The sequence below is a fragment of the Giraffa tippelskirchi genome, chromosome 8, assembly GCF_054371585.1.
Source record: "Giraffa tippelskirchi isolate mGirTip1 chromosome 8, T2T-mGirTip1v1.2.pri, whole genome shotgun sequence".
NCBI classification, from domain to species: Eukaryota; Metazoa; Chordata; class Mammalia; order Artiodactyla; family Giraffidae; genus Giraffa; species Giraffa tippelskirchi.
The window spans coordinates 126,584,000-126,599,566 of record NC_137282.1 but is presented as its reverse complement, the minus strand read 5'-3'; the positions used below and the strand labels follow the sequence as shown (position 1 = coordinate 126,599,566).

Sequence of the window (15,567 nt, the reverse complement as noted above, 5' to 3'; positions counted from 1 at the left end):
GTGAAGTTTAGATCAAAGCTTTATTTTTTGTCGCATCTTTAAAGACTATTGTTGACTGAATTGTTTTTGCACTTTTGTCAGAGATCAAATAGCCATATTTTTGTGGGTCTGTTTCTTTTTTTATGTATAGTTGATGTTATAGTACGTTCTTCTAAAGAAGATTTCTATTGATATACTCATTTATTAAAAATTACTTGGTTACGTAACTATTCGGGGCTGCACTGGGTCTTCCTCGCTGTGCGTGGGCTTTCTCTAGTTACGGTGAGCGGGGGCTACTCTCTTAGTTACAGTGCTCAAGCTTCTCTTGTTGTGGAGCCTGAGCTCTGGGGTGCATGAACTTCGGTAGTTCTTTGGAGAAATGTCTATTTAGGTCTTCTGCCCATTTTTTGAGTGGGTTGTTAATTTTGATGCTGTTAAGCATCACAAGCTATTTGTAACTTTTGGAGACTATGGATTACATTAATTTCCATGCAGCAGGGACTTCACTGGTAGTCCAATGGCTAAGACCACCAATTCAGGGAGCCTAGGTTTGATCCCTGGTCAGAGAACTAGATTCCACATGCCACAACTAAAGATCCCAGGTGTCCCAACTAAGACTTGATGTAGCCAACTAAGTAACTAGTTTTTTTTTTTTAACTTCCATATGACAGATACAAACCAACATGGTACATTTGTAAAAGTATATTCACTTCCAGGAAAGTATCGGAACATCTCTAGAGCATTCCTGTGGTTCTGGAATGAGAGACCTGAACTCTTGTAGCTTGACCTGCAAGTCTACTACTGAACCCCACTTATCAAAGATCCTTCACTTATAGTCAAGGTTTGAGGACATTTCTCTGCTAAATTTCCAAGTCATCAGTATAATTTTGTACCAAAATAAGAATAACATTAGGGTGTATAACTATACCTAGCATCTAGCACAGTATTTGGGACATAATTGGTACTCAGGGTGTTTGTTGAATAATGATTACATAACTGTATGAATGAGTAAATCCAAGCAACTCTTGCTGACTGATTAAGGGACTGTGTGTTATTTTAAGTAGTATGAATAATGAAATAATTTGTAGTGTAAACAATTCAGAAGTTTTACTTGCATTTAAACAGGTAGGACCAAACAATAATTGTCTTCAAATGAAACAAAAATACTGCCCAGTGGGACTTCCCTGGCCATCCAGTGGTTACGACTTCACCTTCCAATGCAGGGAACGCAAGTTCAGTCCCTGGTTGGGGAGCTAAGATCCCCACGCCTCACCGCCAAAAAACCCAAACATGAAGCAGAAGCAATATTGGAACAAATTCAGTCAAGATTTAAAAATATCTTTATAAATACTGCACAGTGAAAACCTTATTTGAAACATGCTAGCTCTTCCTTACAGTAGAACCCAATTTATAAATGTAAAAGAAAATAGTAAATCACCATTAGTGAAAGACTACAGTAATACTTGTTGGAGATAAAATCCACTAAAGAGAGGTTAAAGTCAGTGGGTAAAAGTTGGCAAACTATGTAACAGGACTTGAAAAGTGAAAGGGGTAGTCGCATGGTTGTGTCCAACTCTCTGCGACCCCGTGGACTGTAGCTCCGCCATCCGTGGGATTCTCCAGGCAGAATACTGGAGTGGGTTGCCATTTCCTTCTCCAGGGGATCTTACCAACCCAGGGATCAAACACAGGTCTCCCGCATTGCAGTCAGCTTCTTTACCATCTGAGCCACCAGGGAAGCCAGGACGTATATAGTTCCAAATATCTTCCTCAAGATATTTATTAACTCCTCCACTACTTTACAATAGAGAACCTGGGAGCAACCACCTTCACCAAGTAATCAATGCTGTCATCACCAATAGTAAGACATTTGGAGATCATGAGTTCTGTGATATGATGCACTAAGAAGGACATAATATCATTTCTGTAGTATTTGCATCCAAAACATTTAACCTTAGTATGATCATGAGGAACCTGTGCTGTGCTGTGCTTAGTCACTCAGTCGTGTCCGACTCTTTGGGACCCCATGGACTGTAGCCCGCCAGGCTCCTCTGTCCATAGGGATTCTCCAGGAAAGAATACTAGAGAGGGTTGCCATGGCCTCCTCCAGGGGATCTTCCCAACCCAGGGATCGAACCCAGGTCTCCCACATTTCAGGCAGATTCTTTACCAGCCTAGCTACCAGGGAAGCCCAACCCCAAACTGAGGGGCATTTAGCAAAATAGCTCATCTATTAATACTCTTCCAAAGTGACAAAATCAAGAAAGACAAGTAACAACTGAGGAACTATAACAGATATTAGCATTAAGGAGAAATAACAGCTAAATGAAGTAGGGAACTCTGGATGGAATTATGAAACAGAAAAAGGAAATTGGGGGAAAGCTGTTGAAATTGAAGTAAAGTATTTATTAATAGTTATTTTCTAATGTTAATTTCCTGATACCAACAATTATACTATGATTATGTACAGTATTCACATTAGAGGGATCTAGGTAAGGCATATATTGTTGTTGTTCAGTTGCTCAGTCGTGTCTGACTTTTTGCAACCCCATGGACTGCAGCACACCAGTCCTTCACCATCTCCCAGAGTTCTCTCAAACTCATGTCCACTGAGTCGATGATGCCATCCAACCATCTTATCCTCTGACGCCCCCTTCTTCTCTTGCCCTCAATCTTTCCCAGAATCAGGGTCTTTTCCAATGAGTTGGCCCTTTGCATCAAGTGGCCAAAGTGTTGGAACTTCAGCTTTAGCATCAGTCTTTCCAATGAATATTCAGGATTGATTTCCTTTAGGATTGACTAGTTTGATCTCCTCCCTGTCCAAGGGACTCTCAAGAGTCTTCTCCAACACCACAGTCCCAAAGCATCAGTTCTTCGGTGCTCAGCTTTCTTTATGGTCCAAGTCTCACATCCATACATGACTACTGGAAAAATCATAGCTTTGACTAGATGGACCTTTGTCAGCAAAATGATGTTTCTGCTTTTTAATACACTCTCTAGGTTTGTCGTAGCTTTTCTTCCAAGGAGCAAGCGTTTTTTAATTTCGTGGCTGCAGTCACCATCCGCAGTGACTTTGGAGCCCAAGAAAATAAAATCTGTCACTGTTTCCACTTTCTCCCCATCTATTTGCCATGAAGTGATGGGACCAGATGCCATGATCTTCATTTTATGAATGTTGAGTACTAAGCCAGTTTTTTCACTCTCGTCTTTCACCTTCATCAAGAGGCTCTTTAATTCCTCTTCACTTTCTGCCATTAAAGTCATGTCACCTGCATATCTGAGGTTGTTGATATTTTTTCTGGCAATCTTGATTCCAGCTTGTGAGTCATCTAGCCCAGCATTTCACATGATAACAATATACAGTCTTGACGTACTCCTTTCCCATTATATGGAAATGCGCTATTATTTTTGTAGCTTTTCTGTAAGTCTAAACTTAGTTCAAAATTAAAAGCATTTTTAAGGTTTTGGAAAGTTTAGAGACTTGGTTTCCCTCTATTTCTCCGCAGCCTAACCTTAACTAAGACTTACACAATTTAGTTCTCAGGCTGTCACCAAGAGATTCTCTTACCTTCCCTGTATTGCTGAGTTATTTGAAACCCTACATTTCAAAAGACTCAGTCTTCACACCACATGCTGGTTGTAAAGAGTAAATAGGGTGGGCTTCCCTGCCGTCCAGTGGTTGAGAGTCTGCCTGCAAAACAGGGGACAAGGGGTTCAATCCCTGGTCCTGGAAGACCCCGTGTGCCGCGGGGCAGCTAAGCCTGTGTGCCACAACTCTTGAAGCCCATGTGCCTAGAGCCTGTGCTCCACAACTGGAGAAGCCACCACAGTGAGAAGCCCTCACACCAACTGGAGAAAGCCCAGTGCAGCCACAAATAAAATTGAATTTTCAAAAATTGCCTTAAAAAGAGTAAATAGGGCTATTCAACATTATACTGAATTCAGAGGCAGTGTATTCAAGCAAGAAAAAGGGTAAAAAATTACATAGCAATTACAAAGAAATAAAACTTCATCATTTATAGATGATTTTTTTAGCGTAGAGAATTCAAAAGAATCTACAGATAAATTGATATAATTAGTAAGATTCTGTCAAGATTGCTGGTTACAAGATGTGTAAGTAAAAATCAATTATATTCTTTTATACCTGCGAGAAATGAAATGTGGAAAAAAATTTTTAACATCATTCACCAAAGCATAGTGAATATGAAATAAGTTGTAATGAAACTAAGAAATGATGTGCAAGATCTCTACAGAGAAATTATTAATGTACAACTTTATTGATATTAATATTAATAAGGACCTAAATTAATTGAAAGATAACATTTTCTAAGAACAGGCAAGTTCTCTTAAAGTACGACATAAGAGGACTTGCATCTCCAGGTATCAAGACTGAATATAAAGTAAGAATGTTTAAGATGATGTCCATCAGAAGTAGAATGAATAAATAAGCATTCATATATACATATATTGGAATACACAGAAGGAACGGGAGCCCTCTCAAGCAACTCATGACAACGTGGAAGATGCTTATATACATAATAGTGAGAAAAATAAGCAGAAATAAAAATTGTATGCATTATAATTCCACTAATATAAACTTCAATAGTGAGACCAATTAAAGTATATTGTTTAGGGATTTGTACAGTAGTGGTAAAACTGTAAAGAAAAGCAAAGAAGTTATTATCACAAAAGTCAAAATAATGAATGCTCCTGTGGGGAGGGATGGGGTTGTGATGAAAGATCTGAGCAGGTAGTCACATCAGTGTTTGTTTTATAGATATTTATTAAGCTCAACATCTATTTTAATGTACTTTCTATGTATATATTTCACAATAAAATGGGGATTATTAAATTTATTACAAAATATTACTAATTACTAAAAAAAGTAATTAAACAGTGTGGTATTATAGAAATGGACAATTAGGCCAGTGGAACAGAAGAGTCACACATGTATACATTGCATGGTTTGTATCAGATGTGTCACTATAGAAACAGGCTTTTTAAAAATGATGTGAAACAGACTATTTCATAAAAATTGAATATTTATATGAAAAAAATTTTTTAGACGCCTACTTCACCCATACACAAAAATCTATTCCTGGTGGATTAAAGACCCAAATATGAAAGAAAACTATAAAGACTTTTTTTGAATAATAGAGGAGAATATCTTTATGGACTTGAGGTAGAAAATGTTTCTTAAACAAGGCACAAAAAGCACTAGCCTAAAAGGAAATGACTGCAAAATTGAATTAAATAAAATTTAAGAACTTCTGTTTATTCAAAGATATGATGGGGACTTCCTTGGTAGTCAAGTGGTTAAGAATCTACCTTCCAATGCAGGGGATGTGGGTTTGATTCCTGGTTGGGGAACTAAGATCCTATAAGCTGCGGGGCTGCAATGAATACCCAGTGCAGCCAAAATTAAAAAAAAAAAAGAATACACAATGAAGATTGAAAAGCAAACCATAGACTACCCAACAAAGGACTTAAATCTATAATATATATATAAATATATATATATTCCTACGAATCTATAAGAAACTATGCAATAAGATTGACCAACATTATTGATAATAAATGAAGTGGAAGTGAAAATTAACTAACTCATAGCCACTGAAATAAAAATTCTGATAGTATCATGTGATAATACAGATGTAAATAATGAGAATTTTCATAGTTTTGGTGGGAATGTAAATTGTACAACCATTTAGAAAACAGTTTTGCATATTCTGTTAAATGCCCCAGCAATTGTGCTTCAGGGCGTATCATCTTGAGGAAATTTATCCACTTATGTACCTAGAGTCATGTACAAGAATATACGTAGAAGTCTTGTTCATAGAGGTTCATAGAGGCCCCCAAACTGGGAACAAAACAGGAGACTATAAGCCTGTAGACAGAGAGAATGGGGAAACAGCTGCCTGGATCCTGATGGCTATTTCGTTCTGCTTCCAGCCTCTGATGAGGTCCCACTGACCTTTGTTCTCTTTTAATATATCTCCTATTTTGGAAATTCCCTGGTGGTCCAGTAGTTAGGACTCAGTGCTTTCAATGCCATGAGCCTCGAGTCCAGCTCAGGTCAGAGAACTAAGATCCGGCAAACTGTGCTGTTCAGCCAAAAATTTTTTTTCTGTTTTGCTCAAGCTGATTTGAACTGGTTTGCTGTTACTTGCAGTCAATAGAGACTTGCTTGGGGGAAAAATGTGGAAGGGGAACCATAAATTACAAAAGACTCAAGAGATGTATCAACTAATGTGAGGACTTCATTTGATGTAAACACAAGGTTTGTAAAAAAAAAAAAAAAAGTAAAACAACCACAAAAGAAAGCACAACATGTAATAGCAAATAACTTTTTTTTTTAAAGATCACCCCAAACCTGCCGTACCTCTGGCTCAAGGTCTCTCATAAGGTTGCAGTCAAACTGTCATTCATCTCAAGGCTCTACTGAGGCTGCCAGATCAGCTTCCAGGCTCACTCGTGTTTGCTGGCTGGTTTGGGTTTTTCACCATATGAGCCTCTATATGGCTGCTTGAGTGTCCTCACAACATGGCCTCTGGCAGGAACAACTGATGTGTGAAGCCCAGTGCAAGATGCAAATGCAGATTCCCTAGTTCAAAAATCATCCGGTATTTTAAGATGGTCAGAGTAGAGCATTACGCCAAGCATGGAGCCTTCTAAGCCCAAGATACTCTGTGACTGCGTAGGTAACACACCCTTGAAGTCAACTTTGGCAGCTGGTGACCTGAATGAGACAGAGAGAGAGCCAGAGAGCAGTGAAGACATAAAACACAGTCTTCTTGCAACCCAATCTCAAAAATGACATAGTTTTTGTTATAGCCTATTTATTATTAATAGAAGTAAGTTATTCCCATATGACCCAGCAATCCCACTGCTGGGCATACATATCGAGGAAACCAGAATTGAAAGAGACATGTGTATCCCAATGCTCATCACAGCACTGTTTACAATAGCCAGGACATGGAAGCAACCTAGATGTCCATCAGTAGACAAACGGATAAGAAAGCTGTGGTACATATACACAATGGAATATTACTCAGCTATTAAAAAGAATGCATTTGAATCAGTTCTAATGAGTGGATGAAACTGGAGCCTATTATACAGAGCGAAGTAAGTCAAAAAGAAAAACACCAATACAGTATATTAACACATATATATGGAATTTAGAAAGATGATAACGATGACCCTATATGCGAGACAGCAAAAGAGATACAAATGTAAAGAACAGACTTTTGGACTCTGGGAGAAGGCGAGGGTGGGATGATTTGAGAGAATAGCATTGAATCATGTATATTATCATATGTGAAATAGATCGCCAGTCCAGGTTCGATGCATGAGACACGGGGCTCAGGGCTGATGCACTGGGATGACCCTGAGGGATGGGATGGGAAGGGAGGTGGGAGGGGGGTTCAGGATGGGGAACACATGTATACCCATGGCTGATTCATGTCAACGTATGGCAAAAACCACTACAATATTGTAAAGTAATTAGCCTCCATTAAAATAAATCAATTAAAAAAAAGAAGTAAGTTATTTCACACTTAAGAGGTGAAACTCACTCAAGGACATGAGTACCAATTAGTCATTGTAGATCATCTTACAGGTGGTCTACAAGTACAACTATATTTGAGAAATCAGGGAAATTTGAATATTGGATGTTTGATAATGGTAAAGAACCATTATTAGTTTCTTAGGTGTGATGATGGTATCGTACTTAAAAGAGGGCCTTTTTCTAAAACATATATACTGAAAATATCTACAGATGAAATGACTTAATGTTTTGGATTTGCCTCAAAATAATTATGGGATGGGAGAGGAATGAGGACATTGATGAAACAAGATTGGCCATGAGTTGACCATCATTGAAGTGGGTGATGGGTGCTTGGGGGTTCATTATACTCTATTTCTGTATAGGTTTGGCTCACTAGACTCATAATTGATTTCTGATGAGCACACTGGTATGATGTAAATTGAAGAGAGTTGCTCAGGGCAGGAGTTGTGGACTTGAGACATCAAAGGATGACACCATGTAGGTCAGTCCATTTGCCTCAAAATTTCCAAAATCTCATGGTGCTTCTTAGAAAAGAAATTAAGTACTGAAGAAGGAGCTGAAGGAAAGATGCTGGAGTGATTGGCATATGAAAGAAAGACAACACATACCAACTTGGAGTCAAGTCAGTTAAGTGTGACAATTCTTGCTTTGCCCTCTAGCTTTATCTCCAACCCTGGAGGATTCCTAGGCCCTTCTTATACTAGACTGAGGGTGAGAATGGTCTGCTTCTGAGCTGTTGAGGTTAAAGCTCTTATTGCTTTGATGTTTGCTTTCCATGATTCACATGAAAGATGTTTAAGCCTATGATTTAGAATTGAAGTGTAAAAAGATGTGATAAAATAGGAAGAGAAGCTAGAAATCAAAGCAGATCATAAAAAAGTGCTAATTAAGGGCTGTATGCCAAAGGATACTGTTACCATATTCAGCTGTGTACATGGGTCATTTTTATTTCAAATATTCTTTACAGCTTTTATTTCAGGTCACTTTAAAAAGCCAGGCTACCTTTGCTTACTTAAATTATCTTGCTTTTCAGTCCTGATGCTTGGTTTGCTGGCAAGGCATCTGATTCCTCCTCTCAATGTCTCTTATGCAGCTTTCTGTGCTTCAGTAATTTATGGAATTTTTGGATCATGTCATCAAATGTCCATTGGTGAGTTCAGTGCTAGAATCACAGGAGGTATATGAAGTCTCCATCTCGATTATTTACTTATTGCTAAGGAACTCAAGTTAAAGCTATGTTTAACATATAAAGAAAAGACGCAGAAGATGGATATTCTTTTTTTTATTTATTTATTTTAATTGGAGGCTAATTACTTTATAATATTGTGGTGGGTTTTGCCATACATCGACATGAATCAGTCACAGGGATATTCTATTCACAGGGTTAGTGTTCAGATTTTAGAAACTGAACACTTTCATGCTATTATTAATGTCCTCACCAGACAAACAGGCCCATAAGTTATTAAAGGAATGAAAGGACAAGAGGCATCTTCCTTGCTGAAATTTCCACACATTGGAATCTAATTATCCTCGACCGAGAAGATCCAGAAATGATTTTGCCAAAACTCCTAGAATGGATCCACTTTTCAGCTGAACCCATAATAACCATACACCATGAACCTGATTTATAATAATCATATCAGATTATCAATTTACATTGAGAAAATGTTATCACAGTAATCAAAACACTGAAACCCACAGGGTAAGCACTTTTCTTCCCTGAGGCAAACGTGCATCTACTAATTTATAATTCAAAATGACTGTTGCAGAGACCAGACCCAACTGAAGGTCCTGTGGTCACAATTACTTCCCCTAGGTGAGCCCGTATAGAAATCAAACCACACAATGCCCTGACAGTCTCAGAAGGGCATCACCAGCATTCACGAGACAAATGCCTTTTTCTGAGCTTACACACTGAACAACCGACCAACGTTGACCATTCTGACTGGCCCACTTTTTTCTCCAGATGTGTTTGTATATTCAGTCCAGTTGCCATCCCATTCTGTGGCCCGCGCCTGTGCCTTTTTAAGGACAATATTCCACATCTTTACTAAAATTTAGTGTCTGCTGATTTTACATTTAAACACTAAAACAACTATTTTATTCCAATTACGCCAAGTTCTCAGAGCACATTACAGTCACTTCCAAATACTGATAACAAGGGCTACTAGAGTTTTGCTTCTGTTAGGTAATTTAAAGGTAAAATTTGCCTTTGCCTCCCACATTCATGTTGATATGAGAAGTAAATAAACTTTTGTTTGAAACAGGTTTAGCTCCATGTCATTTTGCACCTATTACATCCTTCTTAAGTGTTTAGGTATTGTTTTTCTTCTTATTATTATTGATTAGCTTTGTTTTCTGATCCTTTTTCCACCATCTCATTTTTCACCATTTCTAAGAACAGGCACGGTAGCTGAGCCAGATATACATTTCCAGTCAGTTTCTCTTTCTTCCTACTCCATATGCCCATTGATACAAAGAGGTTGATACCTAGGCCAAAAAGATCTGAAATTGCGGAGTTGGTTACAGTGTGTGAAACCAGAGAGCTTTTCCCTGCTCCTTCTTACTTCCCAGTGGCCACTTTCAGATCAGATCGAGGACAATGTTTGAGACCATGCTTTGCTTTTGTCAACATCTGTCAGTTTCCCTGGACTTAAAGCCTCACCCTCTGCCTCACCGTTTTCTTTCACAGGTACATTCTTCCTTGTGAGTGCTCTGACAGTCAATGTCCTGAGGACAGAGCCATTCAACAGTGGCCACTTGTTACTGGGAACTTTCATCCAGGATGACTTTTCTAACATCTCCTTCTTTGAGAACTATAACAGATCCTTGAGTTCTGTGGCATCTGTAACTTTGCTGACTGGGATTATTCAGGTAGGTCCTGAGTCTCTGGATCCTCGAAGGAAAAATAAATAAATAAAGGGGCTGCGCCTGAACCCTTTCCTTGAATTGCTTCTGTTACCCACTGTGACATATCTGGAATTTAAGTGATTTTCATTTTTTTCCAAAACTTACGGGACGTATGGATAGACTGACTCCTCAGTGACAAAGCTTCTCCCTCCCCAGAAATCTACCACCCCTGGTTTAGGATGAGATGCTCAACATTCTCCTCGGTCTCTAATACTGTAAGACTAAGGAAGGGTCCAAATAGGACTTCCCTGGTAGTCCAGCGGTTAGGACTTCACCCTCAACGCAGGACATTGTGTTCAATCCCTGGTGAGGGAGCTAGGGTCCTGCATGCCTCCTGGTCAAAAAAGCCAAAACATGAAACAGAAGCAGTATTGTAACAAATGCAATAAGGACTTTGAAAATGGTCTATATAAAGAAAGTCTAAAAATAAGAGAAGGGTCTCAGGGACTGTGGCCTAGAGTTCTACTCATGATTTCATGTTTTAAAAAATTCCTCTATATTCTTTTAACAAGAATAGCACTCATGGGCTCACATACTGTATTTTTGGTTAGTAGGCATTAGAATCAGATGTAAAATCCTTTCTCTACAATGACAGGACACAGCTAATGGACGATGATATCAATGATTTATTAAAATATCCAACCTTATTTTGGGCAGTGTCTTTGATTTCTTCTGAGAGTCTACCATCTAAAGCATCACCGACTGAACTAAAGTCACATATTTCAGCTTTATTTCTCTTGTCTTCTCTGCTAACCCAAACTCTAGCTAACTTTCCCTGATTTCCCATGAAGCCATCCTTTATTAGGTAAAGGCTTATTGGGAGCCTACAAAGGCAGGCTATCATGATGGGCTGACCCCAGCCCTGACTCTTACCAATTGTATGACTTACTTGCAGGCCTCAGTTTCTTCATGTTTAAAATGGGAATGATAATATTTGCATTGCAGAGTTCTTGTAAGGATTAAGTGAGAAAATGCATGTAAAGCATTCAGCCCAGAGTCTGTCACATAGTAAGCATTAATAAGTTATAATTACAGAGTACAGAGAAATGAAGTTGGTACTTTAATAGAGACCAAAAAAAATTTTTTTAAGATATAATACCCATGTTTTAAAAAGTCAGTCTTGCAGTAGAAGACAAAATAACAGGCAGCAAGTCAGCAATCTATTAATTATAAGTAGCCTTGGCATGTTCTTTTTCCTTGTTTGAGCATCACTTTTTTCATATAACAAAGGAGAAGATATTCCATTTACAGGAAGATAGAATATATGTACTTTCCCCTATTCCTCCTACTAAGAACAACTGAAAAATTTGGAAAGTTATATACAAACCAAACATAAAAAGGCTCTGAAAGGTGGAGAGAAGACAACAAACTGGCTCAGACCCAAGGAACAACACAGTGGAGAGTTCCTTGCATTTTCTTTTTGCCCCATACATCTTAAACTTGGTGCTAAAGAAGCCAGAAAGCCAAAATGCCAATGGGGCAGACCAAAAGAAAAAGTCCCAACAAAAGTCTGTTCTATATAGCCACAGGACTAGGAAAGACTAGCAATTCTGAGAGCTTTTACCCAATAACTGCTCTACTCCAGACAAACACCAAGGAAAAAAAAAAAACTCTGTGGTGTTATCCCTACTCAGGCCAGTGGTGGCCAAATGGGCAGCCCAGACTTCCACCCTCACCCAGCTGTAATGAGGTAGCTACCCGAGGTGTTGTCAGAGAAGGCCAAACAGGGAGTCGAGACTTTCATCTCCACTGAGTAGTAATGCGCCTCTCTTCCTACTCCTTGCTGGGGTGTGTCAGAGAAAGCCTAGTGAAGAGTCAGTTCTTTCACCACAACACAGCATTAATGATGGCAACCCCCTCTGTAGCAGTGTCAGTGGAGGCTGTGCAGGGAGAAATAAAGGCATTTCTGTCTCTCCCAGTCAGGATGGTATCAGTGGAGGCCTAGTGGGGAGCCAGAACTTCCATCTCCTCCCAGTAAAAATGAAGAGTCCCTCCTGACTCAGGGGCAGTGGATTTTAAGACGAGAACCTGGACGTCTGCCTTACCAGGCAGTAACAAGGTAACACCTTCCCCTCTCAGCACTTTATCAGAATAAGGTGGCTAAAACAGAACATTTCAGTAAGATCTAGAATCTTATAGCACAGTACACGAAATGTCAATAGCTGAACTGAAAATAACTTGTCATATCAAGAACCAAGAACATTTCAACTTTAATGAAAAAAAGGAAATAAAAAGATGCCAGCACTGAGATAAGCGGTGTTAGAATTATCTGGCATAAATTATAAAGCAGCCATCCTAAAAATGCTTCAGCAACCAATTATGAATATGCTTGAAACAAAGTGAAAAAACAGAAAGTCTCAGAAAATAAATAGAAGATATAAAGAAGAACCAAACAGAAATTTTAGAGCTGAAAAACACATTAACCAAAATTAAAAATTCAAAGAATGGACTCAACACCAAAATGGAGGAGACAGAGTAAAGAATCAATGAACTTGAAGAAAGAACAACAGAAATTACTCAGTCTGAACAATAGAAAATAGACTGAAAAAAATTTAACAGAATCTCAGGGACAAGTGGGACTATAACAGAAGCTCTAACATTTGTGTCTCATAAGCATCCCAGAAAGGGAGGGGAAAAAAGATGGGACTGAATTACTTGAAGAACTAATAGCTGAAAATACCCCAAATTTGACAAAAGATATACTTCTACAGTTTTAAGAACCTTGGAAAATCCCAAACAAGATAAATCCATAGGAATCTACACCAGGACAAATCATAGTCTACATCTGAAAACTAAAAACAATGAAAAAAAAATCTTGAAAGCAGTAAGAGAAACATTTTACCTTCAGTGAGAAAATAATTTAAATTACAGCAAATTTCTTACCAGAAACCGTGGAGACCAGAAGGAAATTGCACAATATTCTTTTATTTGCTGAAAGAACTGTCAATCCAAAAATCATTGTTGTTCTTGCTCAGTTGTGTCTGACTGCAGCACGCCAGACTTCCCTGTCCTTCACCACCTCCCAGAGCTGCTCAAACTCATGTCCATTGAGTCAGTGATGCCATCCAACCATCTTGTCCTCTGTCATCCCCTTCTCCTGCCTTCAGTCTTTCCCAGCATCAGGGTCTTTTCTAACAAGTTGGTTCTTTGCATCGGGTGGCCAAAATACTGGAGCTTCAGCTTCAGCGTCAGACCTTCCAATGAATATTGAGGATTGATTTCCTTTAGGATGGACTGGTTTGATCTCCTTGCAGTCCTAGGCACTCTTAAGAATCTTCTCCAACACCACAGTTCAAAAGCATCAATTCTTCGACACTCAGTCTTCTATATGGTCCAACTATCACATCCATACATGATTACTGGAAAAACCATAGCTTTGACTAGACAGATCTTTGTTGGCAAAGTAATGTCTCTGCTTTTTAATCGCTATCTAGGTTTGTCATAGCTTTTCTTCCAAGGAGCAAGTGTCATGGCTACAGTCACCATCTGCAGTGATTTTGGAGCCCAAGAAAGTAAAGTCTGTCACTGTTTCCATTCTTTCCCCATCTATTTACCATGAAGTGATGGGACTGGATGCCATGATCTTATTTTATTTGAATTTTGAGTTTTAAGCCAGCTTTTTCACTCTTGTCTTTCACCTTCATCAAGAGGTTCTTTAGTTCCTCTTTGCTTTCTGCCATAAGGGTGGTGTCATCTGCATATCTGAGGTTATCGATATTTCTCCTGGCAATCTTGATTCCAGCTTGTGCTTCTTCCAGCCCAGCATTTCTCATGATGCTCTTGAGAAACCTGTATGCAGGTCAGGAAGCAACAGTTAGAATTGGACATGGAACAACAGACTGGTTCCAAATAGGAAAAGGAGTATGTCAAGGCTGTATATTGTCAGGCTGTATATTGTCACCCTGCTTATTTAACTTATATGCAGAGTACATCATGAGAAACGCTGAGCTGGAAGAAACACAAGCTGGAATCAAGATTGCCAGGAGAAATATCAATAACCTCAGATATGCAGATGACACCACCCTTATGGCAGAAAGCAAAGAAGAACTAAAGAGACTCTTGATGAAAGTGAAAGAGGATAGTGAAAAAGTTGGCTTAAAGCTCAACATTCAGAAAACTAAGATCATGGCATCTGGTCCCATCACTTCATGGGAAATAGATGGGGAAACAGTGGAACAGTGGCTGACTTTATTTTTCTGGGCTCCAAAATCACTGCAGATGGTGATTGCAGCCATGAAATTAGAAGACGCTTACTCCTTGAAAGGAAGGTTATGACCAACCTAGATAGCATATTTAAAAGCAGAGACATTACTTTGCCAACAAAGGTCCGTCTTAGTCAAGGCTATGGTTTTTCCAGTAGTCATGTATGGATGTGAGAGTTGGACTATAAAGAAAGCTGAGCACTGAAGAATTGATGCTTTTGGACTGTGGTGTTGGAGAAGGCTCTTGAGAGTCCATTGGACTGCAAGAAGATCCAACCAGTCCATCCTAAAGGAGCTCAGTCCTGGGTGTTCATTGGAGGACTGATGTTGAAGCTTAAACTCCAATACTTTGGCCACCTGATGCGAAGAGTTGACTCATTGGAAAAGACCCTAATGCTGGGAAGGATCAGGGGCAGGAGGAGAAGGGGACGACAGAGGATGAGATGGCTGGATGGCATCACCGACTCGATGGCCATGGGTTTGAGTAGACTCCGGGAGTTGGTGATGGACAGGGAGGCCTGGCGTGCTGTGATTCATGGGGTCGCAAAGAGTAGGACAAGACTGAGCGACTGAACTGACTGACTGACTGACTCTGCATGTAAGTGAAATAAGCAGGGTGACAATATACAGCCTTGACGTACTCCTTTTCCTATTTGGAACCAGTCTGTTGTTCCATGTCCAGTTCTAACTGTTGCTTCCTGACCTGCGTACAGGTTTCTCAAGAGGCAGGTCAGGTGGTCTGATATTCCCATCTCTTTCAGAATTTTCCACAGTTTATTGTGATCCACACAATCAAAGGCTTTGGCATAGTCAATAAAGCAGAAATAGATGTTTGTCTTCTTAAGTTTTCTAAATTATGTTCAATGGTTGAAGCAAAAATTATATCACTGATGTGGTTCAAAATGCATA

At 39.2% G+C, this 15,567-nt stretch overlaps 1 protein-coding gene across 12 annotated transcripts in view; it reads left to right on the top strand.

Annotated features, from left to right (window-relative positions):
• SLC26A8 (solute carrier family 26 member 8) overlaps positions 1-15,567 on the top strand; it is an 80,524-nt gene that overhangs the window by 18,719 nt on the left and 46,238 nt on the right. For 9 of the 12 annotated variants that reach the window (XR_014062101.1, XM_081520193.1, XM_081520196.1 and 6 more), the window contains 2 exons: positions 8,580-8,696; positions 10,239-10,420. Coding sequence is in view for 11 of the 12 variants with exons in the window: in XM_081520193.1 (XP_081376319.1) it covers positions 8,580-8,696; positions 10,239-10,420 (299 nt within the window). In the remaining variant the exon portion in view is untranslated. The remainder of the gene's footprint in view (positions 1-8,579; positions 8,697-10,238; positions 10,421-15,567) is intronic. The other 3 variants (XM_081520195.1, XM_081520201.1, XM_081520194.1) reach the window with 1 other exon arrangement.